Source organism: Elephantulus edwardii, unplaced genomic scaffold (assembly GCF_000299155.1).
Source record: "Elephantulus edwardii isolate Elephantulus edwardi_28Jun2011 unplaced genomic scaffold, EleEdw1.0 scaffold00116, whole genome shotgun sequence".
NCBI lineage: Eukaryota > Metazoa > Chordata > Mammalia > Macroscelidea > Macroscelididae > Elephantulus > Elephantulus edwardii.
In genome coordinates this window covers 717,301-743,603 of record NW_006399866.1, presented here as the reverse complement: position 1 = coordinate 743,603, position 26,303 = coordinate 717,301, and the positions used below count along the sequence as shown (strand labels likewise).

Sequence of the window (26,303 nt, the reverse complement as noted above, 5' to 3'; positions counted from 1 at the left end):
CTGGAGAGTAATCTGGCTCAAAGCAGGCACTCTGTTTGGAGAGGAAGGGGCAGCTCCTTCCTCTGCCCCTCCTCCACCACTTACTGCTGCCCTGGCACCTGGCCTCCCATTCTGCCCAGTTCCTCCCTTGGGACAAACTGGCTACTTTCCACCCCAGACACAGCCCCAAACAAAAGACTGATTCCAAGATCCCAATCCTAAGGGTCAAATGGAAGAATCTGAATGTTCTGGATCTAGATTTAAAGAGAAACAGTGGCTAGTGGCCAGGGGTTCTGACTGCAAAGCTAGAGTCTTGGTTTGTCATCTTGATGAACTTGCATTCCAGGCTTTATCTTCTTGACTTTCGTGTAAAATGCAATTATGTGTCTACTGGGTTGTAGATTTTCAAGAATATAGCAAATGTAGTCCATACTAATCTGACAGTTTCCTGGAACATAATGAGTGCTCAAGAACTCATTGTTTGCACACCTATGTTTATCACAGCTTTGTTCACAATAGCAGAGTTGGAAACAACCTAAATGCCCATCAAGAAACGAATGGATAGAGAAGCTGGGGTATATTCACACAGTGGAATACTATGCGGCATTGAAAAACAAGGAACTCATGCAATATTATTCAAAATGGGTGACCCTGGAGGACATTATGCTGAGTGAAATATCTCAGTCACAAAAGAACAAACACTGCATAGTGCCACGTTGTAAAATGGGACTGACATCAGGGTTGGGGGGAGACTGAGAAAGATGGGATTAATTTTGCATTGAAACAGATGAGGGAGAGAACTGTTTAAAAGGGATATATGATTAGGTATTATTGTCATGACAGGAGTCCAGAATGAAGGCTGCTTAGTGGAGTAGACTTGGGGGGAGGGATTATATAACAATAAAAGAATTTTTCTTTTACTTTTCAAAGAGAAGAGCTGGGTGTGGGGGGGGGGGGGAGGTTGTGCAGGGAGAAAAGTGCAATAATGAATGAATGGAAATCCAATGTCTCTGTAAACTTTCATCAAAATTAATTAAAAAAGTGGACCAAAAAAAGGAACTCGTTAACTCTGAACAATGGCTCTGAATCCTACCCTATCTTGAGCTAATCTCACTGTCTCTGATGTACCAGCCCCCATTGCCACAGTCACTATTTCAATCCATCTTATCCAGGGTCTTCCCCTCCAGTACTGACCTTCTGTCCTTCGAGGTATGCTGCCTTTCTCCAAGGACTGGTGCCTCCTGGCAACATGTCTGAAGTATGTGAGATGGAACTTTACAATCTTGTCTCCAATGAGCAACCTACTTTCACCCTCTCCAGGACAGACCTATTTGTTCTCTTGGTGGTCCGTGGTATGTTCAATACTCTTCTTCAGCATCACAGCTCAAAGGCATCAATTCTTCTTCTGCTATCCTTAGTCATTGTCTGGCTCTCTGATCCATAACAAATAATTGTGAAGATCATGACCTGGATCAGGGGCACCTTAGTCTCTAGACTGACATTGTTATTCCTTTGCACTCTGGAAAGGTCCCTGACAGTGGGCTTTCCCAAAATAACTTCTCTTTTGATTTCATGACTGCTGATGCTAAAAATGTTGATTGTGGACCTAAGCAAGATAAACTTGTCAACAACTCCATTCTCTTTTCCATTTATCATGATGCTGCCAACTGGCCAAGTGGTGAGAATCTTTGTTTTCTTGACATTAAGATGCAATCCATATTAAAGATTACAGTCCTTGATCTTCTGCAGTAAATGCTCTAAGTCCTCCTCTATTTCAGCCAGAAAGGATGTGACATCTGCATAACACAGGTGGTTGAGATTTAGTCCAATCCTGATGTCAAATTCTTCTACATAGAGCTCAAGTACTAGTTTTTATTAACGGAACATGAATTCATGCTCATGGATATAACGTGCCCCTCCCCTCATAGCTGCACGTATTGTCATCATGCATTTTTCTCAATCTCAAAGGTACATAGGTCAAATCCACCAGCTGCTGGGGAGAAGGATGGGCAATCACTCGTGTGATTTATTACCTCTGAAAACCTGCGAGGAGGTCAGTTACACTCAGTTCTGACTCAACTCCTCGGTACAAAACAACAACAATTAAAGAAAAAGAAATGCATACATTTTTTTTTTCCTTTCAAGAGTTAGCAATAAATGTTGGGTCTTCCTGTCGTCCGTCCAAACATGTACACTGTGCAAAGGGCACGATGGTCCAGTCCAGTGCTTACTCTTTGCCCGAGTGCCTGCATTTGATCCTCTCAACGACCCTGTGAAATTGGTATTGTGGTTGTTGTGCCATCAAGTCCATTTCTACCCACAGTGACCCCACATGACGGAGTGGAATTGCTCCCCAGAGCTTTGGATCTTTAAGAGAGCAGATTGCCAAGAGGGTGCAATACTAACTTTTCAGTTAGCAGTCGAGCGCTTAACCATTGCGCCACCAGGGTTTCTGTTGGTATTTTTATGTGGCTGCTAAGCTTCGGGCTGGGGACGTTTGTTCCTCGGAGCGCGGGAGCCGTGGTGCGGCGCATTTTCACGGTCCTCGGGGACAGGGGCCGCCGCATCCCTCATAATAGCCGCTTTGATGCCCGCGGCTGGGCCGGAGGGGAGAGGGCGGGAGGGGAGGTGGGCCGGGCCGGGGACGAAGGGGGTGTGTCCGGCCTTCCCGCGCCCTCCCTCCGCCTCTCCAGGCCGCCCGCCACTCGCTTCTGGAGCTCGGACCGGGCGCGCATCCCTCCTCCTTGTCCGGAGCTGCTGCCGCGAAGTCCTGGGCGGGCGGGAGCCCCACGTTTACCATGTCGGTCGCGCTCAGCAACAGGTTCCAAGGTAGGAGCCGGCGCCCCCGCTGCCCCTCAACTGGAGCCCCGGCTGCCACCTGTGCGCCTGGCGGACGGCTGGGTGCGTGGCGCGCGGGAAGCGGGCGCGGGCCGATGGCGCGCGGCTCCCGGGCTCCTAGCGCCCCTGCCAACTTCTTTGTCTCCTTTAGGAGGGAAGGCGTTTGGCTTGCTCAAAGCCCGGCAAGAGAGGAGGCTAGCGGAGATCAACCGGGTAAGCGCCCGCTCTCGCCTTCGCGTCCCCACCCCTGGGCCACCCACGAGTGCCGAGAGCCCGCGCTCAGCCCGCGCGCTCCGCGACCTCCGCCCCGGCCCGTCCCATCTCCGTCTGTAGGGCTGTGCCTGCGACTATGTCAGCTCCCCGCTTCTTCTCCTTCCTTGGGCTTCCCCCCAATTTCCTCTCCCCACACCCTCCCCTGGTGCCTCTGACGCCAGGCAGGTACGCTGCCCCTCAAACCCCCCTTCCCCCAGCTCCGGTCCCCGCGGCTCGGGTTGCAAGTTGTTACTCTCAGTCCGGGGAGGTGGGGCTGGCCGGGGAGCTCCAATACCAGCACCCGCCTGGACTTCCCGTGAACAGGCCTGGCACCAGCTAGGAGATTTGGTGTTGAAAGGGACTCCCAAGGTCTCCTAGCAGACCCTGGTTGGTGTTACAGCAGAGAGAAAGGAGGCTCGGAGAGTTGCGGTGACTGTTCCAAAGCCTTCTGGGATTGCTGTCAGAACCAGGATGGGATTCCCAGGCCAGGGCATAGGCTCTTGGTTCACTGGCAAATATTGGTGTTGTGTCTGGTCTTCTGCTGTATGTATGTTTATACATCATTTATAGATTTAAAAACATTAAAAATTTACCTTCTTTTAACTTGGGTTTTAAGGAGTTAAATTTCCCTTTGGTAGTTGATACTTTTCTTGTTAGTTCTTAGAGGAGGCTGCTGGTTCTAATGGGTTTGTAAAAAGAACTCTTTCCAGCTCTTGCCAGGCCCAACAGTAAACCTCTTGCCATCTAGGAGATTCTGACTTTCCCCCCACGTGTCAGAGTAGAAACTGCACCATAGGGTTTTCTAGATTCAGTGTCAAGCACCGGCAGCTAACCAAAAAGCTGCTGACGGAAAGGTTCAAACCCACCAGCCACTCGTGGACTGCTTTTGCAGGGCCGTCTGCATCTGTAAGAATGAACCCTGTGGAGCAAGTAACTCATCGCTGCCCTGTGTGAATTGACTTGAAGGCAATAGTGGGAAGCAGATAGCAGCACATCTTTCTTCAGGGGCACTGATGGATGTGCTCAGACTGCCAACTTTTAGGCGATTCCGTGTGCACACTGTGTGCCACCCAGGGACCTAGGCATACAGTAGGAACTTCTTAAATGCTTACCTAAGGACTGCGTAGATTCTAGAAGATAAGGAAAAGTTCAGGGTTGCCTGGATTGGACAGACGTCAAAAACAAAGCCAATGCTTTTAAGGTTCAGCAAACCTCGGTCCTTTACCAGGTTTGTGATCTTCAAAAGGGGCCCTAATACTGTGGAGTTGTTTTCTCTGGTGGGACTGGGATTTTACAGTTTCTCCCGGACTTCCTGTAACGGCTAAGTGACAGAGGGCATGTAGTGTGCCTGGGCCAGCCTCATGGATGACTTATGAGAATGGAACTACAGCTGTTTCCTGAGGGGACATCTCACGGGTTCTTCCCTAACTTATGGCAGAGATATAACCCTGAAGCAAGGCTGGGCATTCCTTCTTCTGGTTCCCTTGGGCCACTTGGCACCCAAGACCTGAGCCCAGTTAAAAGTTCCCCTGAGGGAAGTTGCAGAACCAACCTGGAAGGGCCAGCAGAGCCCTTGGGGAGGCTGTGCTTAGGTGGGTCTAGGGGGTGGGGCAAGGATAGCATATTTTTTGCCACTGGCTTGAAATGATGATTTCCTCCATCTTTTTGGGGTGCCTAGAACAAGGTAGGCAGTCTGTTGTCCTGCTGGCTACAAGGTTTCCATGGTCTGGGAACCCCCTAACCCCTATCATCACCAAGAAATTATCTGAGCATCTGGGTGGGGTTCTCAGGAGTCTAGGCTGCTGGCTTCTCCACCTCCTTCCCCCAAAAGAAGAATTCTTTCTGTAGGCAGCTCAGTCTTGGCTGCTCTTGCTCTCTGAACAAGAGCCTGGGACCCTGACCTCATGCAATCCCGGAATTTACTTGCCCAGGCAGTTGTGAGCTGCTTGAATCTCCCCACAGCCAGCAGAACCTTGAGCCAGAGACAGCTGGACAAGGAGGTGTGGTAACCTTGGTCAGACAGGCCAGAAGAGCTGAGTTGTGTGGGATTTTTCCATACCAACACTGGCAGTGGGGAAGCCGGAGTGGGTGGCTGTGAGTGAGGCTACAAGATCTTTCTGGAAGGTGGACCAGCTGGACTCTGGAAGAGGATGGGAGCTGTGGCTCTTGGGGTCTGATTTAGACAGCACCTTTGGAATAGAGATAGTAAGGCACCAAGCCAGAGCAAGATGGGATTTCATCTCAGGTTCAGAGAGGGCAAGCAGCTTACTGAAGGCCACCTAGGAGTCAGTAGCATAGCCTCTGGTTCTTTTCCCTGCCCAGGATGCTGTGTTTAGACTCACTGTCTGAGGCCAGGTGCCAGAGGCTGATGGGACCCAAAGTCTGAGCCCCTGGAAAAAGGAAACTACAGCGTCAGATTACGTCACTTGTGCTCTTGAGCTGTCTGTCCTCCACCAGGGTGTGAAAATGGCTCTACTTGCACTGAGATAGTGACTATGTGACCCTGGGCAAGCCATTTGCCCTTTCTGAGGCTCTCTCTCCCAAAAGAGAGAATAGCAATTAAGTTGTGACTTTTCAAGGAGATTATCTATTGGGAGGCACCAAGGAGAGCTGGCAGTGATTATGACTGTTACCATTTGTTTGTTTGGAATTTAGATTGCAGCCTGACATACACTTTGGCCCATGCTGGCTGTTCAGTCTGGGCCACACCTCTTAATCTTGCAGAGTTTAGACTTCCCGGCCCAGAATGGGAGCTAGGGTCCTTGACCTGCCCCTCCAAGTTCCTGCAGTCACCTGTGGGGATAAAACCGACAAAGGCACTTTGCAGAGCCTGAGGTCATTGGCCTTTGAGGGCTTGATAAAGGTGCCTGGGTTGGCTGGTTTCTGGAAGGAATTGCACTGGCAACTCAGACAGCCTGCCTTTGGGCTGAAGCTTCACTGTCTCGTTGGAGCAGGGCTGCTGGGGGAGCCAAGCTGAGTGGCTGTGGAGGCAGGATTGCTCTTCTGCAGATGGGGCTTCGTTGCTCTCTACCTCATCAAGACCCATGGCTGCTCCTGTGCTTGGCAGCTGAGACACTGTTGTGGTGGCTGCTGTCTGGGGCAAAGCCCAGCTTGGCTGGCAGCTCTAGGGGCTTCTCTGGGCCAGCACCCCATTTCCCCTGGGTCTTTTCTACTCCCTTGGGTCAGGCTAACTTCTAGAAAGCAGTTCAGTCTTGGCTGTTGTTATTGTAAGAGATGTAAGAGTAAAAATAGAAGACATGGGAGGATCCACTGGTTCTGGAAGGAGCCCGGCAGCACAGTGATTAAAGGCTTGGCTACTAATTTCAGGTCTGCAGGTGGAACTGTCAGTGGCTCCACAGGAGGGGGAAAGCCCTGGCAATCTGCTCCTGTAATGATCAGCCTGGGAAACCCTGTGGGCGGTTCTGCTCCATTCCCCTAGGGCAGCTATGAGTCAGTGGCCCACAACAACAGCACAGGTCCTGGTGGGGGAAAGGAAGGGGAAGAACTCTGTGAAAATGCTCCCTTTTCTTGTTGTCCTTAGTTGTTTACTATAGTTTTCTGAGCATCTGGTGGATGGATGCCAGGCGCCCTGTCAAGCGTGCTGTCAAGCATCCTGTGGTCATTCTCCCATTGAATTCTCAGTCTGACCCTGCGAAGTAGCCACTGATATTCCCATTTTGCAGATGAGACCCAGAGAGGTTACTTAAGCTGCCTGGATTTGAACAGCCACAACTTAACTTGCTCATTGTCTCTACCTCTCAGCCTTACTGTACGTATCTCCTCTGCTGTGTCCCACCTCCATGTCCATGTGGTGTGTGTGTGTGTGCGCACACGCTCACGTGCATGTGCATTCTTAGCACTGTTGGAGCGGTCAGGGCAGTGCAGCCTCCCACTTCCCCCACATAGCTGACATTCTCTGCACCCTGATGGCATGGCGGGTGACCCCAGCCCATTCAGTCCCGACCTTATATGGTAACGGGAGAAATTTTCTTAAGCTTCCCACAGGGACAGAGAGAAGCAGTGGGGCTGGTGAGCTGCCCCTGCGTGCCCCTGCCTGGTGCGGAGGAACCCAGAGGGAAGCGAGGGCTGCGGCTTGAGTGGCCAGAGACCAGGCTCTTTAACAGAGCCCTGCTCTGCACGGGGCCCAGTTCTTGGAATGAATCATCTCACAGACTTTTTCCCAAGATAGTGCTGCATGATGATCAATGTAAGGTGTTCGTTCAGTGACTATCTGTAAACATCTCCACGGGATGGAGATTATTGGAATTCCCATTTTAGAGATAAGAAAGTCCAAGTGATGAAGTCACTGGCCCACAATCACCCAGCCAGAAAGGGATAGAGCCAAGATTCAAATGAAGTCTGTCTTAACTCCAGACTGCCTGTGACCTGCCTGGTGGCCAAGGCCTAGTTGTGACACAGCCTCTCTTGCTTACAGGGATAAGGATCTCTGGCTACTGTCCCGGTGTCCCAGACCTCCTGGGTCGAATGAAGGGCACCCAGCATTCCCTGTAGCATTTAGGTCCCCAATGTGACTGTAGAACCTGCATGCCATCTGTACTGGGAAGAGAACTGGCCACAGCAGGCAGGGTACTCTGCCCGCTGGTGTCCATGTCCCCTGCACAGGCCCTAGAAGTAGGGGGCCTCTGAGACCTGACCCAAGCCACTACACAGGTGTGTCTCCTTACCTCTGTACCTGGCAGTACCACCCTGTTCCGACCCAGTTGAGTGTACCTATTTGAAGGTGCCCAGTTGGCATTACCGGACACTCGTCTCTCTTGCTCTTCCTTAATATATTATAAGGGAGGTGGTGATAAGCGGCCACATGAACCTCAGAGGATTCAGTGTCCCCGCAGGGCTGGTCAGTCACACTCTGGGTATGGCTGTGTCACAGGAAGTTGGAGATGGAATTTCTGCAGGGTCTGCTTCATTTGTGCATCAGCTGAGGTGTTTTTCTTCAGCTGCCCTGCCTATTGGCAAGGACGCAGTGCCCGGATGAGGCCCCAGAGCTGCCGTGGGGAATGTGAGCCCTCTGTCCTTGCGGTGCACATTACAGCCTCCTGCTCAGCACCAGGCACCAGGCTGAGCATTTGTGATCTGGGCCTGGCCCTTTAAGAGCCCTTGGGCTCGGATGCCTCCCAGGCTGACACAGTCCTGCCTTTCCTTAGAGTTTCCCCCTAGAGTTTCCGCCACTAGCCCATTGGATGGCCTTCAAGATGGTGAGATCTGCCCAGTCCAAAATTCTACTGCAGCTCATATGTACAGGTGAGGTCAGAGAGCCAGGAGCAAGTGTTCAGCAGCAGGTGCTAGCAGTACCAGCACAGAGAAAGTGTATGGCCCAGAGAAAGTGTTACATCAGGAAGAAGCAGCTGGGGGTAGGGATCTGGTGACTGAGGGCAGGGACTACCAGTATCTGATGGACCTCACACCTGGAAATAGCCCCCCTCGACCTGAGCACTTGGACAAAACTCCTGGGGGAGGGGGGAGGAGCTTCTGATGTGTGCCAGAAGTTACAGATGACCAAGGGTGGCAATAGGGAGCACGTGTGGTTGTGGCCACTGTCCCCCCTCACTGTCCCGTGTATAGTGCTGCAGGCCCAAGAGGAGGCTGAAATTAGTGCAAAGCTGCCTTTGATGAGCAATGGCCTGAAGGTCAGGATTGCTGTGGGCTGGGCCTCCGCTGTCCTTCCCCTACACACTCATCTGTTGGTGGCTGGAGTTTGGGTGATCTGGATAGATTATTTTAATTGCTGACATTCAGTTATATTCAGTGCTGGGAGCCAGACTCTGTATATTAACTTATTTAATTCTAAGCACAAGCCAATGAGGAGGGTCAATTGTTAAGATCTCTTTCTCTCTCTCTTTTTTTTTTTAACTTCTTCACTTTGTATTTGTTATTTATTTGTTGGTTAAAGAGGAACAAAAGGTAAAGAAGGGGGAAGTTTTTAAGGTGAGTCCTTGGTTTAACAGGTATCTGTAACCTCATTTTTAAAGATGAGGAAACTGAGGTTCAGAGAGGCAAGGCAAGTTGATCAGGGATGTAGAACTAGGAAATGGTGGAGCTTGGATTTGAACCTAGATAGTGTGTCCAGAGGGCTTATGTGGAACTTCTAATCACTGTGGCTGTGGGAAAGACCCTCCTTCTCTGGAGCTTCAGTTTTCCCAGCTATTGGACAAAGCAGGCAAGCTGGCTGTTCTGAGACATCCGGGTTCCTGATTTGAGCTGTCTTTGCAGCTCTACCACCTGCTGGGCCTTATGCATGGACGTTCCCTTCTGGTCCTTAGGGATTGACTGGGGGCCCAAGCCTTCCTGTTTTCCATTCCTAGACTCATGGCTCTCTGCCAGAGACTGACAAGGCCACCAAGACCTTCAAACTGGTCCGTTTGAACTGAAAGTCCAGGGAAACCTTGAACCCCTTGCGCTTAAGGTTCCCAACTTCAATTTTTGTAGCCTAAAAATCTTGTGTTTTAAGAACTGAGTTGGAGGAAGAGAGGAGATAAACCATCTACCCCTCTCACTCCCCTAGAGGGCTAGAGTGCGTCTCTGGCTTCTGGAATAACTTCTCGCTTCTGCCCAAGAAGAAAGGTAACTCTAGTATTGACTTTCTTTGCCCAGAAAACTGTATGTGGACTTAAATCTGGCAATTCACTGTTGTTTGCCTTCTTTGCCTCTTTGTTGACCCTTCCACTCCCAAGGATCTGGGATGAGTTCTACCTCTGTCTTCTCTGCCTGCAGACCCAGGGCCAAGGTCACCAGAGCTCCTGAAGTCTGCATAAACAGTATACCTGCCCCTGGGCATGGCTGGGCCCTGAGGCTGAACTGTGGTATAGGGAAGAGGGGTGGATCCCTGGAGGGAAGAATTGTGGGCTGTGCATGAGCTGGAACCAGGAATCCAAAGCCCGGAGGTGGAGGTTGGCAGCCCAGCCAATGCGACTGCTGTTTTTGCCGGCTGCTTGCATGTTCCAAGGGCATGGAACACAGCTGCCCTCAGCCCAGGGTAAGTGAGGGCTGCTTACCCACACATGAATGGGTCAGCTGCTTCTCCTGACCCTGGCCACTTAGTGGCTCAAGCATTGGTCCTTTTGGCTCAGGAAGAATATGAGTTCAATCCTTTGGTTGTCCCCACCAGTCTCTGTCACATGCATGGCCACTGTGGGGCAAAGATGCCCAACAATTTTAGGAGTGAAGGTGGAGGAAAGAACTGAGGGCTGAGTGGGACCCAATTATTTATTGCACTCTGACTATATTCAGGACATTACTGAGTGCTGGGAATCCCACTGGGCACAGACTATCCTAGAGTGTGTGTAAGAACCTGCTTCTACTCCCAGCATCCCTCTAACAAACACCACATCCACCATCACTCTTACTCTGCAGGGCAATAGCTAGAGCAGCATCTGCTATGAAGTTTACTCGCAGCTTGGCTGCTTTCTAGTGGTGCTGCTTTGGGCAAGCTGTTTTTCCTTTCTGCATCTGTGTTCCTCATTCACTCATCTTGCAAATATTTATCGAGCGCCTACTACAGACTCTCTAATCAAGAGCCAGTAGTGTTGAAGGAAGAAGCTCAAGCTGCACTGAAGGTGTTAGTGAGAAATAAGATTATAGGAATTGATGGAATGCCAATTGAGATATTACAACAAATGGATACAGTGCTGGAAGCACTCACTCATCGACACTAAGAAATCGGAAAGACTGCTGCCGGGACAACTGACTGGAAGAGAGTAACACTTGTGCTTATTTCTAAGAAAGGTGACCCAACAGAATGTGGAAAATATCCTGTACCATTAATATCTCATACAGGTAAATGTTTGTTGAAGATAGTTTGAAAACAGCTGCAGTACACATTGACTGACAGGGAACTTGCAGACATTAAAGCTGGATTCAGAAGAAGGTGTGAAACAAGAGATATCATTGTTGTCAGTTGTACCTTGGCTGAAAGCAGACAATGCTAGGAAGATGTTTACTTGTGTTTTCTTGACTATGCAAAGATGTTCAACTGTGTGGATTACAGCAATTTATGGATAACATTATGAAGAATGGGAGTCTCAGAATATTTACTTGTCCTGTGGAACCTATAAAAAAAAAAACCAAGAGAAAATTATTTGAACAGAACAAAGAACTAGGGCATGTTTTAAAATCCAGAAAGATGTGTATCAAGATTGGATCCTTTCATGATATTTAATCTATTTGCTAGACAAATAATCCAAGAAACTGGAGTATATGAAGAATATTGTAGCATTGTGATTAGATGAAGACTCGTCAGTAATCTGCAATATACAGATGATGCAAACTTGACAAAGGAAAGCAAAGAAGACTTGAGGCACACTTACTGAAGAAGATCAAAGACTATGTTACACCTCAACAGACAGGAAAGAAAAATCCTCTCAACTGAACCAATATGCGACATCATGGTAAACAGAAAATATTGAAATTGTCAGTTTTCCTTTTACGTGGATCCACAGTCAACACCCCCTGGAAGCAACAATCAAGAAACACAACTATATAGTGTTGCAGCCTTTTAGCAAATCTACAAAAGACCTTTGAAGTGATGACAAGTTTCGATGTCACTTTGAGGAATAAGGTTTATCTGGTGTTTTCAGAAAAGTCATGGTATTTTCCATTCACCTCATGTGCACGTGAAAGCAAGTGATAAGGAAGATGAAGAGAATCTTGGATGGCTTTGAATTACGGTGTTGGTGAAGAATACTGACTATATCTTGGATTCCTGGAACAAATACGTCTGTCTTGGAGAAAATGTAGCTAGATGGCTCCTTAGAAGAAGGAATGGTGGCCTTGGTCTCATGCATCTTGGACTGGTCATCTGGAAGGGGGCCCGTTCCTGGAAAGGACATCTTGCTGGCTAAAGGGTCAGAGAGAAATAGAAAGCCCTTCAATGAGGTTGATACCGTAGCAGCAACAATGGGCTTAAACACAGTGATGACTGTGAGGCTGGTGCAGGCCTGGGAAGTGTTTTTTTCTGTTGTACATAAAGTCACTACATTGGAACTGACTAGAGACACCTGATACCGTTAACACAGTTGAGCTGAAGGAGACAGACCCTGAACTGTGATTCTAATAAGCAATCATATCATTAAAAGGTCATTTATCTTTTGGAAGGTAAAAGGAAAAGCCAAGCAAGCTGAGGTATATTGGAAGCAGAGCGGAGTCTGCAGTGGGTAAGGTGCAGTATAAAGTAGGGTGGATGAAGTTAGCCTCATTGAGAAGGTGGCAATTGAGAAAGGATTAAAGAAGTTAAGGGAACCATGCAGACATTTGGGGCAAGAGTGGTATTGGAAGAGGGTACAGCCAGAGTATGTGCCCTGCTTTGAGAATGTGTCTGGCTCAGGGGAGCTGGGGTACTCACTCTTAATGGGGCGTGACGGGAAGTGGGGAGAGGCAAAGTAGTTGGTTACATGGTAATAGTACTAAGGACAAAACAAACTTCATTGATGATGTGGGGGTACTCCTAGACTCCCAGACCCATGTGGAATGAAGCTTGCCTCTCATTATTAACAGCCTGCAGTCCATGCTGTGTTCTTACCCACCTCTGCCCTCAACTTCTGCCTGGTTGTTTTGTGTCCTTGTGTTTGTCTCTGACCAGGAACCATGCATGTCCTGGCCCCTTAGAAGTGAACTGAGTAGAAGTTGATTAGTGATGTTGATTGGTACAAATGTACCGCGTTTCAGACCCGATGCAAGATTTCAGAAGACTCTCCCCAGACGTCCCCAGATCTGCTGAGCCTACTTGTGCCCTAAGCGTCCACCTGATTGCTTTTGGGTTACTTGCAAAGTGAAGGGACTGTGGAGGCAATGCAGTGAGTTAAACAAATGCTGAGTTGATTTTACTTCCAAATTCTAAGAAATGAACCTTTATGAAATGCCCTTCACTAAAACTCGTAACACTAATCACTGGTAATTGTTGACAGTCTTGGCAAAATAAAAACATGGCAGCCATATACTAGACACCTGCTCCCACATTTTGGGGGGAATATCCTGTTCCATGTTACTCCTAAATTTTGCGACCTGCTGACCGAATCTGTCCTTCCACTGGTGGCTATGAGATCTACAGCCCAAGAAGTGCCTGGTTTGCTGAGGGTCACAGACAAGAGTTAATTTTCACTGAATGAGGTGGAGTAGAGAAGACTCAGAAGGGGAAGCCAAGAGGATGGGAAGCTCTCAACAGAGCCAGCTGGGAGGCAGGATTCAGCTCCTGTTAAACAAACAGGGAGGGGCTTGCTGAGTGCATTGCAACAAAACCCTGATGGAGGCAGTGGTGGTTCAGCCCCTTGCCGTAAACTCACAGCAACAGTGATTGTGGAGTTAATGGAATAACAGAGCGCCTGCCACAGTCAATGTTTTACCTAAAGCAAGGGGGGACCATACTTCCCAGCCTAGTGAAGGGGGTACTGTTGGAATATGGGCTCTCCTACTGTGTCCCAGTTAATGTGAGAAAAACTGGAACCTTAGAAGGATTTATATTCTGCCTCGTAACTGTTGCTTGTTGAGAGTTGAGTTGCTAAGCCCGGTGCCCTGTGTCCCGGTGGCTCATCCCCACTGAGAGGTAGTTAGAGTTTTGTCCATTTTACTGTTAGTCAGTGGGGGACTCAGAGCTGGGTGCAGGTTGCTTTTAGGTTCTTGACATCCTCCTAGTCTTTTTTAAAAAATAATATTTTATTTTAATTAAAACGTTTACAGAGAAGTTAGATTTCCATTCATTCATTGTTGCATATGGCATCTTCCTATTCTACTTTAAGCTTCTTAGGGGATTATAGCAACAGTCCTGGAAGAGCCAGGAAAGATGAGTTTCCTGTCCCAAGAGATGTGTGGATACAGCCTGGGTCACCATTTAGTTGGCTTTCTATTTAGGAAATCATAGCATGAATTTGAGTGGTTGACCTACATCTGACATCAGTTTAAAGATAGACTTTGTGAAATTTTAGGATCAAAACCCTCTTTGCCATTGAGTTAGCTGTCCCATCAGTAGGTCCTAAGAATTAGCTTCCTAAGAAGCTGTAACTCGCACGGGAGGAGATTGCCTTTCTTTCTCCCAAGGAGCCACTAGTGGACTCAAACCCCTTCAGAGGCACTGCATTTGAGTTAGCAGTGCCTAGGCCACCATTGTTGTTATTGTTTTGTACTGTAGAGTCGGAACTGATACATAGCTGTCCCTCTGAAAGGTTTTCAGAGGCAGTATATCACTTGGGAGGAGTTTGTCCATCCTTCTGCAACCATAGCTCCCTAATTTTAGGAAAGGAACCTGGTTTTATTCACTTTGGTCCCACTTCCTCCCTCAATGCCTAGCACAAGGCAGCATATACTGTGGTCCTTCAAAAAGGTTGGATGAATGGTTGGAGCAATGATGGAGGAGGTCTAGGTAGGTCATTTATAAAGCACGTGAGGGCCAGAGGATTGAGGGGACTAAGATTGCATGTGAGGAGGGCGGAGAGGACACGCCCTCTGAGTTCTCATCTCAACACAGGCTTTAGGATGACTGAAGATTAGCAACAATACGTGTAGGATGCTTGGCACTGTGCCGGTTCAGATCCACTCAAACCTGCAGCCGTGCAGTTGATGACAACCCGCCACAGGGTTTCAGAAACTTAATTTATTACAGGAAGAGACTGTCCATCTTTCTCCTTTGGAGTGGATGGTGGATTCAAACTGCCATCCTCTCTGCAGCCTACACATAATGTCCTACATCACCCGGCTCCTTCAGTGCGACGTCATGACTTGTTAGCTTTTTGCTGTAGCGTCAGAGATTAGATCAGATGAACTCCTGCAGTCTTCCACCTTTCAGTGTTGGGCTTGAGGGTGCAGGCTTCTAATGAGATCGAGCTGATTTGAAGCTCTAGTTGTGTGAGCTTTAGTTTCCTCATATATAAAATAATCGCTGCCTTTTGGGGCTCCTGAGAGATTCCAAGAGATAATGGTGTAGGATGCTAAGCATAGTTCATCTTTGGAGGCTGCTGTTAGTCCCTGGTGCTTTTGTTCATCTAGTACTGAAGGGACTTGTTGGATGCTGACCAAACACTTGGAAATGTGGGCGAGGGTTCAAAACCCACATATGGTTGTGGCAGCAAGTGAAAGGGTAACTGATTTCCCAAGCCTCGCACAGTCATTCTCTGGCCAGAGCATGAGCAAAAAATAACGATGGGACTGTTTATTGAGCTTCTACTATCTGCCAAGAGTCAAGCATTCCTCCGTCATTTGATGCTCATATGAGTGCCAGGAGTAGCTATATTAATTATGCCCATTAGACAGATAAAGCAATAGAGGTACAGAAAGGTGACTAATTTCACTCAGGATGACATATCTAAGAAGTTAATGATGAAATTGATGGGGTTTGGGATTCCCAAAATGGACTCGTTGGAAGCCTATCTTGGAACTCACAACTTCATGGATCCAGGAGGCAGGGTGTTCTAGGAAAAGACTCAGGTTCTACCCCATAATCCAGTGTTTAGTCTTCTAAAGAAGACCTTCAGGCCCTACTTCAGGCTCCCGAGAAACTTCCTCCCCACAGGGTGGCCTGGACAGAGCCACCTCCAGAGTTTGACAGGAAGCCAGGGCAAATGCTGGGCTCCGTGGCCAAACCCAGCCACCTGGTAGGGGAGGAGGAACAGGACAATGAGTGAGTTTGGGCTGTTTGCCGCTTCCCTCAGCATTGCTTTCTCACTTCTGCAGGAGTTCCTTTGTGACCAGAAATACAGTGATGACGAGAATCTTCCAGAAAAGCTCGCTGCCTTCAAGGGTAAGCTGCGGGTGGTTGTCCTGCTGCCTGGGAGAGCTGGCTTGACTCCTCAGCCGTGTTTGTACATCTGATTTGCTAGCCTCTCAGGGTCAGACTATGGTTCTGTTTCATCTACAGCATCCCCCTCCTGGCCTCTGCAGGCCACCCTGCCCCTCAGTCTGGAGACGCTGGCCGACCCCCTCTCCCCCAGCTGCCCGGTGGGGCTCAGGTTGATTGCTGCCCGCTGCTGCCCAGGCCCTGCTCGTTCTCGGGCCCCAGCGCACAATCAGCCTTTTGTGAACGGCCCCTGCTTCTCCCCCTCGGTGGCGGAGTCCCTGTGGAGAATGGACGTTTGTGTGTCACCACAGTGGGGCAGGGGGGCAGAGTTTCTGCCCATTGAATCCCAGCAGCACAGGATGAAAAGAAAACAGGGCCTGGGAGCTCGAGTGGGGAGGGGGCCGGCATAAAGGTCCCTCTGTTCGGGGCCCTGGCACTTGGTTCTCAGCCAGAGGCTCGATGGGAGAAGAGCTGTGCACATAAGGAGTTGGGGACAGGCCCACCTTTCCTTTCCTGGCTGGACCAGGCATGGAGGGTGTGGGAGTCCTGGGCTTGCTGGAGCCTGTTGGCAATGTGACCATCCTCCCTGCTGCAAGGCAAACACTGGCCAAGTGCCTCTCAAGTAGCTTCCTGCTTGGTTCGGCAGCAGAGCAGGGCACGTCCAGCTACTACTACTAATGACAGCTGGCATCAGGTAAGCACCAATCACATGGAAGCACACTCTGCATGCTGCACTGCTACCTCCTCGAATGACCCAGTCCACCTGGGAGGGAGATTGACACCTGCTTGACATCACTGATTGACTGCCACAGAAATCGAGGCTCAGAGAGGGCGTGCTATTTTCCTGAGGTCACACAGCTAACCCACAGCAGAGTTGGAACTTAAACCCATATTTATCTGGCTCCAAAGCCCCTGCTTTTAAATCTTTTCTAGAATACTTTTTACATTGTTGTTGATATGTGCCATTGAGTTGCCTGTGACTTACTGAGCCAGTCTCAGTAGAGTAGAGTGTGACTCTGACACACCTCATACCTTCCCCATTACCTCAATTATAATGTCAATCCGTCTCATCTGGGGTCTTCCACATTCTCCCTTCATCCTTATAAGCATTACAAAAAGGAAATAGAAATAGGAAAAAGACAGCCTGTTCCTGCCCTACCCTTTCCCTTCTGTCTGGGCATCAAGAAGTTAAATTTCCAGAGTAGCCCTGGAAGTCAGAGGAAGTCCCAGGGGTCTAGAGTCCACTCTGTGACATAATCAAGATGTAGGACAGGTGGAGAGGGGAAAGAGAGAGGTAGAGACAAAAATGTGCAACAATGAGTGAATTAAATCCAAAAATGGTTGCAGGGTTCTTGGACCACAAGAAGTTACCTTGGAAGGAAAAGTATTGTTTTGTGCCATCAAATCCGTACCAACTCATAGAGACCCCATGTGACAGATGAGTACTATCTCATTAGGTTTCGTCAGTTGCAACTTTTACAGACACCAGGTTTTTTCTGCTATGGAGCCACTGGTGGATTTGGACCACCTTTCCGGTAGCAGCCGAGCTCTTAGCTGTCGTGCCGCCAGGACCTGTGAAAGCGACTATGGATTAATGATCTTCAGATCATGCGCTCATTTCATCTTCACCAGATTTTACTGAGCACATCCTATGTGTCAGGCTTCACTCCAGGCCTGGGAAGAGAGCAGTGAACACACCAGGGCTTGGCCCAAAGGTGTGTGCATTATAGTGTGGAAGGTTGCTGAAAAAGAATAGTGACCGGGGGTCGGGGGATTCATTGCTGTCAGGTTGGAACCAACTCACAGCTGGCCCTCCAGCAGGTTTTCAAGAGGCTGTAAATCATGTGGGAGAAGATTGCACCTCTTTCTCCCGAAGAGCCTCTGGTGGTTAGCAGCACAGCTTCCTATGAACTACGCCACTGACGTTCCCTCAGACAGAGAATAAGGAGATAATGCAAAGTATGGTAGATGCTGGTTTGCACATGGCTGGGAATCTAGGTAAGAAGAAGAGAGGTGGGGTGACACTCAGGAAGGGCCAAGGTAGGCATGGGGAGGGGCCCCAAGTGCAGAGCTGTCAGCAGGGGCGAGTGGAGTGTACGAGGAGCAGCATAGCCGGGGCAAGTGGAAGGGAGGAAAGAGAGCAGATTTGGAGGAGGTCACGTGGAACCCCACTACAGGGACTTTCTCATGCTGGGTGCAGAATTAGCAGTGAGCTGCCCTTCCCTACTTTGGGAATAGAGGCCGCACAAACTGCCCCAGTTAGAAGGCACATTACTGCTTGCTGTTTTTCCTCCATTTCCTAAATGCCTTGACCAGGAAGGTTGAGTTTGGGGTGGGGAGGGAGATTCCAGGCACCCCCGGAAGCTGTATGCACTGTTTATGGGTAAGGACAGATCCATGGGCCTTTCTTCTGAAGAGCATCCAATTCTTAGTGGTATCCACGATGCCCTAAGGGGCAGAGCTACCGTGACTCTTGAAATCAATGGCTTGCATACCTGGTTGCCTAGCAGAAACACTCTGAAAACACCACAGCCCCAGCCCCTGTCTGCCCTTCTCGATTGCACTGCCTTTGACGGTAGACTGGGAATCTGAGCAGTTCTCCTCCCAGAGAGTCCTATGTACCCCACGTTGGTGGGTGAGGGCAGCCTTGCCCATTTTTCCAACATGGTGCTGTGGGAGAGGCATGCAAGGAGGAGGAGCTCTTTGTCCAGAGCTGAAGACTGATGGGACTTGGATCAAGGTCCCCTATTCCTTGTGAGGAGGCTCACCCAGGCTTCTGAGGCCTCTGATTCTGGTCACCCTCAAGGACAGCCTCTGGGGCCTGCAGGGAGTGAGCCTGCTGCAAGGCTAATGCCAGTTTTTCTCTGTAATTTCTAGAAAAATACATGGAGTTTGACCTGAACAATGAAGGCGAGATTGGTGAGTGAAGTCTTGAGTGTGTGTCTCGGGAGGGTGTGTTAGGTGTGGGCAGAGGGTGTCCAGAGAGACCTACCCAGCCACCTTTGTGATGGAGCGGTTAGAGGAAATGGGGCTGCCCCATGAGCGTGGCACGCATGTTGAAGCTTTCTTGATGCACCAGGCCTGCAACCTGAGCTCTGTCCTCTTATCTCAAGACCAGTTCTTCTCAAGCCATCTTCACACTGCTCCCCTCTCCCTTCCCACCTCCATGCCCAGGCCTAAGCTTCCACCGCAAGAGCTACCCTGGACTAGAAAGACTCAGACCACCCCAAGGGGGATGGCAGCTGACCTCCTGACACAGGATGCTGGCATTTCCTTTGTCCTCAAGCCTGTTTTCCCATTCATATGTACCCTACAGTTGAGAGAACGTTTCCATACACATTGATGTCCCCTCCAACAGAGCAAGATTGCATTCTGCTGTCCAGGTACTGAAGTGAAGCTTCGCCCTGTGCTTCTATCCTGCTTAAAACTGGCTGTTGAGTCGATTCGGACTCATGGCAACCCTCTACCAGGTTTCCAAGGCTGTAAATCTTAACAGAAAGAGGCTGCCCTTCTTTCTCCTATAGAGCACTTGGTGGATTTGAACACCTATCCTTTTGGTTTGGTGCACAACACATAATCCTGCCACTGGAGCTCCCTCTTACATTCTCATGGGAAGATCATATTTATATCTTCTGAAGTAACACTCTAAATTAGGGTGGTGTGATTATCCAATTTTATTGATGAGGAAACTAAGTTTCAGAAAGGTGAAACCGCTTGTCTAGGGTCACCTGGTGATAAGTGACCAGACCCAGGGTCCAGATCCCAGCCCCTCTCTTCCCATGTCACCTTTCCTGCCGCTGGATTTCTGTTCTTCTCTGTCCCCTTTCCATTCGTCTTCCTTTTGAATATATTGACCCTTTATTCATTTAAAACTTTTTAGTGTTTAATTTTATACATACCCAAAATTTTAAAAATAATGGAAAATACAGCAAAATCTAGAAATGAAAATATGGCACCAACAGTCCCATGTTCTAGAAATAGCTATTTCAAACATTTTGGATTACACATTTCCATTTCACTCCCCTCCTCTCCCCTAATCACAAATAGGGAACCCTGGTGCCCTGGTGGGTGAGGAGGTATATGGTCAACTTAAAGGTGAGCAGTTCAAATCCACCAGGAGAGAGATGGACAGTCTCCTCCCAAGAACTTTACAGCCTCTGAAAACTCACTGGAAGGTCATCTACAGGTCGGTTCTGACTCAATGGCACGCTGTAATAGAAATAATACAGTCACAAATACACAGATGTTGTCTTAGATATCATTTTAGAACCTCCTTAAGATGATATCCCAAGAATTTTGACTTTGACTAACCCTGCTTCTGAAATGTCATCAGTGGCTGCATAATAATCCATCATAGTGATGGATTATCACTTTACTCAACCAACACCTTAGTACTGAGTATTTAAATGACTTCCAGTTTTATCTGTTATTGACAATTCTGTGAAGAGCATCTTTGTACAGGATCTTTGTGTTGCTGGTTATTTCTTTAGAGTAAATCCCAGAAATTGGAAGTTCTGGGTCAGAGGCTTTTGAAGCATCCTGCCAGATTGCCCTCCAGAAAGCTCACACTAATTGAGTCTGCTTGGCAGCTGGGAGACCTTGCCTTCCTTCCTCAAGTCCACTGCCCAGCTTTCTTTGAAATGTCCTGGACATCCTGGCACCTAGGAGCCTGGCCCCGGTCCTGCCCGCCCTCCTTTTGGGCAGCACTGGCCTCACCCTCACTCCTCTCAGACCCAAAACCAGCCTTTCTGGCCACACATTCTCCAGCTTTCCTGGCTAAGCTATTGTTCCCTGGGAACAATCTGAAGGAAATTGCCTCAGCTCTTGGCGGGACTAGGGACTCGGAGGCAGTAGCTCCTCAGGGTGTAGTGACTTTTGGGTGCCTCCCTTGTTTTTCTTGAATTTTGTTATTTTCCTCAGTTTTCCTGCTTGCAGTATATTTTTGGTATGCCTAGCAGACCCCTACCGGAGCCCTAGAGAATAGCTTTTACTGTCTAGAACAGGCAACACCCCTCAACCATCTTTCTGAGCTGAGACTTCTAGCTAGAGCAGAGGCCCAGCCTCGGCCCGTGGAAGGGAGCAGCAGCGAGAACAGTCACAGTTATAAGACACAACTGTGTTTCTCTCCAGGGGTCACCGAGTGGCACAGTTAAGTGCTCAACTACTAGCAGAAAGGTTGGTGGTTCAAACCCACCCTTGGAAGACAGGTCTCGTGTTCTACTTCTGAAAGATCACACAGAACTGACCCATAGAATTTCCAAGGCTCTGGCAGTGAGGTCAAACCACTGACTCTTTGGTTGTGCCGGAGCTGAACCCTCAGCACCCCTGGGACTGCTCTGTGCCAGGTGGTTCATGAACTTGTCCTTCGAATGATCCCATCACCCATTTCCAACAGATAGAAGCAGAGATTTTAAGGGGTGCAGTAGTTTACGCCAGCCCTCACTGTCAATAGGTTCACACTCATGGTGACTCTCTAATGGGTAGGACTGCTTCATAAGATGTTCTTGGCTGTACTCTATGAAAATAGGCTGCCAGACCTTTCTTCCATGGCACTGTTCCATGGGTTCAAGCAGCCACATTTTAGGTTAGTGGTCGAATGCAAGCCATTTGCCCCATTGAGGGACCTACATCCAGGGATAACAGAGCCTTGCGGGTATGTGACTCTGGAAGCCTCTGTCCTTAACCACCTGTCTACACTACAGGGAGCAGGCAGTGTGGTGGGCTCATCCTTTCCATGAGGACATCTCCCCACCTCGCTTCTCCTGAACTTGGGTGGGCTTGCAGACCAGAGCTACCCCAGCTTCCTCAGTTGGCCCCTGTGCCCAGTCTACATTTACCACCACTGCTTTTCTCCCATGGCAGATCTGATGTCTTTAAAGAGGATGATGGAGAAGCTTGGGGTCCCCAAGACCCACCTAGAGATGAAGAAGATGATCTCAGAGGTGACGGGTGGTGTCAGTGACACCATCTCCTACCGAGACTTTGTGAACATGATGCTGGGGAAACGGTCAGCTGTCCTTAAGCTGTGAGTACCTCCACCGCCTCTCCTGGGACCTCAGAAGGCAAAGCTACTGTGGGAAGAGAGGTCACTGAAGTGCCAAGGGGCACTTCAACCATCCCCCAGTCAGTAGGACCGCCAGTACTCCATCTCTGACCCTTTCTGTGACCGGCAGGAGAGGATACATAGTCTTTCTGAGCTTCAGTCTCCTTATTTGTCAAATGGTGACAGTATTATGTATCTTGCAGAGGAAATTAGTTGGGATTATAAATATAAATCTTATAGTAGAGCACCTGGTGGATCAAGTAAGTGTTCAGTAAACACTGTCATCTGTGGTGATGAGGATGATGGAGATAAATCTCCCATCAAAATTCTCAGAGCAGCTTCCTCACTTGTGAAACCAGTGCTGCTGTGCTATGGGGATGTTGTGAGCATTAAAAAACCCTTTCCCAAAACTTAACTCATTGCTGTCAATTCAGAATTGACTCACAGCTGAGTCTACATTGCTTTCCCAAGGCTGTAAATGAGTAAGAGGAGGCTGCCCATCTTCTCCCCAGGAGCAGCTAATGGATTCAAACCACTGGAGAAGTGCTGCCTTTCCGTTAGCAGGGCAGCTCCCCATGGCCTTTGCCACCAGAGCTCCCTGTTTTGAGCATAACACACAGACTTAAAAACCATTTCTAATTAATCAGTTGTGTTGTAATCTTGGCACTGCCGACATGACCCTAGGTCAGTTACCTGAGGCCTCCGAGCCTTTGTTCTTCATCTATAAAATCAAGGATGAGAATAATAATTGGTGTTGTATTAGCCTGAGGGTTAATAAGAAAACACATGGGAAGATTCTAGCCCAGCGCCTGGCTGAAGGCAAACAGTTAATACCTGGTAGCCAAACTTGTGCACTTTAAGAACTGTTGCACAAAGAGCTGCAGAGAAATTCCTTGGAGAAGCCACAGAGCCATTGGTCAGGGCTGAAAAGTGCTTTCAGTGGCTTTTATGAAATAAGATAAAGTATTTTATTAAATGTCTCATTGTCTGAAGGAGAAAGCTGAGCCTGAAGGAGACTGAATAACCTGCCCTGTTCCGTCTGGCCAGGGCTTTTAGTGCAGGTGGGATGAAGTAAGAACTGTGTGGTGAACATCATCACACAGATCTGACAGGTTTTGAGAGGCCAACTAGTGGCAGTAAGAATGATGGTGCTTTCAAACAGGGGACAATAGACGAAAGCCCTGTGCATGGAAGAGAGGGGGTCAGGTGGGGAGCAGATAGGAATCCCTCAGGGTGAGACTGTGCTTCTAAGGTCAAGGAGCAGCATGGAGGGCCATGTACTACAGGGTAATAGATGAGAAGTTAAATGAAAAATTGGCAAAAGAGTCGTAGTCAGTTTTAGAATTTTAATATTACTGTAGAGGGACTCCACTGGCAGATGCTGTGCTGGAGGTTGACTTTTTAAAAAACTAATTTATTATTATTTTGTGTGTGTATACCATCAAATCGGATCTGACTGGTATAGGAGGAGATTGCCCCTCCTTCTCCAGCAGAGCATCTGGTAGATTCAAACCACATACCTCTAGGCTTGCAGTGCAGCTTCTTGCCACTAGGCCACCAGAGCTCCCTGAAGTTGACTGTTTAAAAGGCCTTTTTCTGTTTGCTGCAAGGAAGGAAGCAAGAAAGTAATAGGAAGCTCAAGTACTAGTCCAGGAAAGACCTAAGACCGCTTGGTCTGGAAAGGCTGCAGACAGCCTGGACAGTTGGAGTTTGGATCAGTTTTGAAGGTGGAGCTTAAGGATTTACTAAAGACCTGTATGTGGGGTGAGGTTAAAGGAAATGAAGAATCAGATGCTTCTATGGGCCAGGGATTGAGCACTGGGATGGTGCGATTTGCTGAGAGGGAAGAGCGAATAGGGAAGAAGGAGACTGGGAGTGCAGTGTTTCATGTGTTAAATTGGAAATGCCTATTAAGCTCACATGGGGAGAAGTGGAGGAGGGAGCTTTGTGTGCAAGACTAGGATGCAGAGATTAGACATTTGTGGGCTACCAACCTGTAGTTGGGATTGAAAGCCAGGGAGTCAGAGGGTCCAGTCAGGGAGTGACTGCAGATAGAGGAACAGATGAAGGAACCTTGAGGACAGACACTTAGGACAACCATAGCATACACTTGAGCAGTCCCAGTTACAGACTGAAACCTGAACATCAGAGCGATTGAGTGTCTCTCTTGAGTCACTCAGCCACAAGGCAGTAGAGCTGGGATTTGAGGCCAGGTTGTGTCCCTTTTAGGCTGCACTTTGAATCTCTGCCCTTTACTGCACATACTTCAGAACTGTTGGGGCATTTTTAAAGGTGAGAAGAGATTTTAGAGTTTTTAAGTCCCTGGAGATGTAGTAAAGCACTTACTTGACTGCTAACAAAAAGGTTCATAGTTCAAATTCACTACAAAGCTGAGATGCATGAGAAAGATGAGAAAATCTGCTTCTGTAGGGATGTACAGTTTTAAAAATCCTCTGGGGAATCTCTGAGTCAGCATTGACTTGATGAGGTTTGGGGTTCTGTTAAGTAGGGCAGTACCAAAACTAAGTTTGCATTTAAAAACTATCTTCTAACAAGAGCCTTGCCCAGCTTTATTCTACCCATGCCAGGTGACCTGGAAAAGGAGTGGTACATGCTTATACATAGATATTTGGAGTATGTATATGGTTTTGTTGGGAGATTAATTCTGAAGGCATTTGGTAGAAGTGAAGGGGTCAAGGCACTGGGCTAAGGGCAGGGACTACACTGTAACTAATGGTTAACTCCACAATGAGGGATTTATCTTTCATTGCTCCACAAATTGCTGTCTGTCAGATACTCCTAAACATTCAGATTAAGACGGACTAGGAGGAAGGATTGGCCATCCACTTCTGAAATAGCAGGCCTCTGAAAACCCTATGTACAGCACAACACACGTAGACGAACAGAAAGGGCAACCTAGGTAGAACTTTCAAGCATGGAATTACAAAGGAAGAGGAACAGTTGTAAGCAGACACTAGTGATTGGAACATGGAATGTGAGAACCATGAATGTAGGAAAATTAGAAATTGTTCTGTGGTGCTGGAGAAGAGTATTGAATGTACCATGGACTGCCAAGGAAACAAACAGATTCATCCTAGAGAGGGTTAAACCAGGCTACTCCTTGGAGGCAAAGATTCTGGGCCTTCGTCTGACATACTTTGGACATGTTGCAAGGAGAGACAGGTCTTTGGAGAGGGACATCATGCTGGGTAGAGTAGAGGGACAGTGCAGGAGGGGAAGACCCTCTATGAGGTGGATCGATTCTGTGACTGGGGTAATCGGGATGGGTGTGTCAGAGGCAATGCGATTGGTACAGGATAGAGCAGGGTTTAGGGCTGTTGTACATAGGGTCATTATGAGTTGCAAACGACTCGACGGCACATAACAACAACAACATATGGTTTTGTGGGATGATGGAAGGAGAATTGATGCCTTTGAGCTGGGTACTAAAGAAGAGTGTTGAACATACCATGGACTGCTAGGAGAACAAACAGGTTTGTCCTGGAGAGGGTGAAACCAGGCTGCTTCAGGAGGCAAGTATTCTGAAGCTTTGTCTGACATACTCTCCAGGCATGTTACAAGGAGGGACCAGTTCCTGGAGAGGGGCATCATGCTTGGGAGAGTGGAGGGACCGTGCAAGAGAGGAAGACCCTTGATAAGATGGATTGACTCTGGGGGAGCTCTGGTACCCCAGTGGCAAGAAGCTACACTGCAATCGCAGAGGTATGCAGTTCAAATCCACCAGATTCTCTGCTGGAGAAGGTGGGGCAGTCTCCTCCTGTACTAGTCAGATCTGATTTGACAGCACACACAAAAAACAAAATAAAATAAAATAAAAAAAGAGATGGATTGACTCAGTGACTGTGGTAATGGAGACAGGTGTGTCAGAGACAATAAGGTTGGTATAGGATAGAGCAGGGTTCAGAGCTGATACACATAGGGTCGTTATACCAACCACGGTATTTGGTTTTGTAGAGTCAAGTTGCCATATTGCGTCTCAGTTCTCTCCTCTATACAATGGGCCTAATGACACCTTCTGTGGCACTATTGCCCTGGGCTTCCACGAGATTCTACTGGAGAATGGCTTCAACGTGCTCTGTTGAGGCCTTTATACTTGAGGGCTGGGTGATCTTTCTTTGGATAATGAAGGAATCTTAATCTTTTTGTTGTTTTTCTCCATCTCCCAACCAGAGTCATGATATTTGAAGGAAAAGCCAAAGAGAACAGTCCCAAGCCAGCTGGCCCCCCTCCAGAGAGAGACATTGCCAGCCTGCCCTGAGGACCCTGCAGACCTGGCCTCACTCTCCCGGGCTCTCCAGTCCTGCCCTCTCTCCAGATCTGGCCTTCCCAACTCATTGTAATTTGTCTTCTTTGTTTGTTTGGTCATTGTGGGTTTGTGTGTTTGTTTCATTG

General features: G+C 48.5%; 1 protein-coding gene across 3 annotated transcripts; it reads left to right on the top strand.

Moving 5' to 3' along the window:
• Positions 1-2,685: 2,685 nt before the first annotated feature.
• Positions 2,686-26,294, top strand: AIF1L (allograft inflammatory factor 1-like). Of its 3 annotated transcripts, XM_006892443.1 has the most exons (7): positions 2,778-2,808; positions 2,969-3,028; positions 7,520-7,577; positions 15,723-15,811; positions 18,725-18,766; positions 21,710-21,872; positions 26,082-26,169. In XM_006892443.1, the coding sequence occupies exons 1-7, from the start codon at positions 2,778-2,780 to the stop codon at positions 26,167-26,169; spliced, it is 531 nt and encodes a 176-aa protein (XP_006892505.1). The 3 variants fall into 3 exon arrangements, with proteins under 3 accessions (XP_006892506.1, XP_006892505.1, XP_006892507.1); XM_006892444.1 differs by lacking the exon at positions 7,520-7,577 and having other exon boundaries at positions 2,686-2,808; positions 2,969-3,030; positions 15,745-15,811; positions 26,082-26,294; XM_006892445.1 differs by lacking the exons at positions 2,778-2,808; positions 2,969-3,028; positions 7,520-7,577 and adding an exon at positions 8,271-8,378 and having other exon boundaries at positions 15,745-15,811.
• The last annotated feature ends 9 nt before the right edge of the window (positions 26,295-26,303 follow it).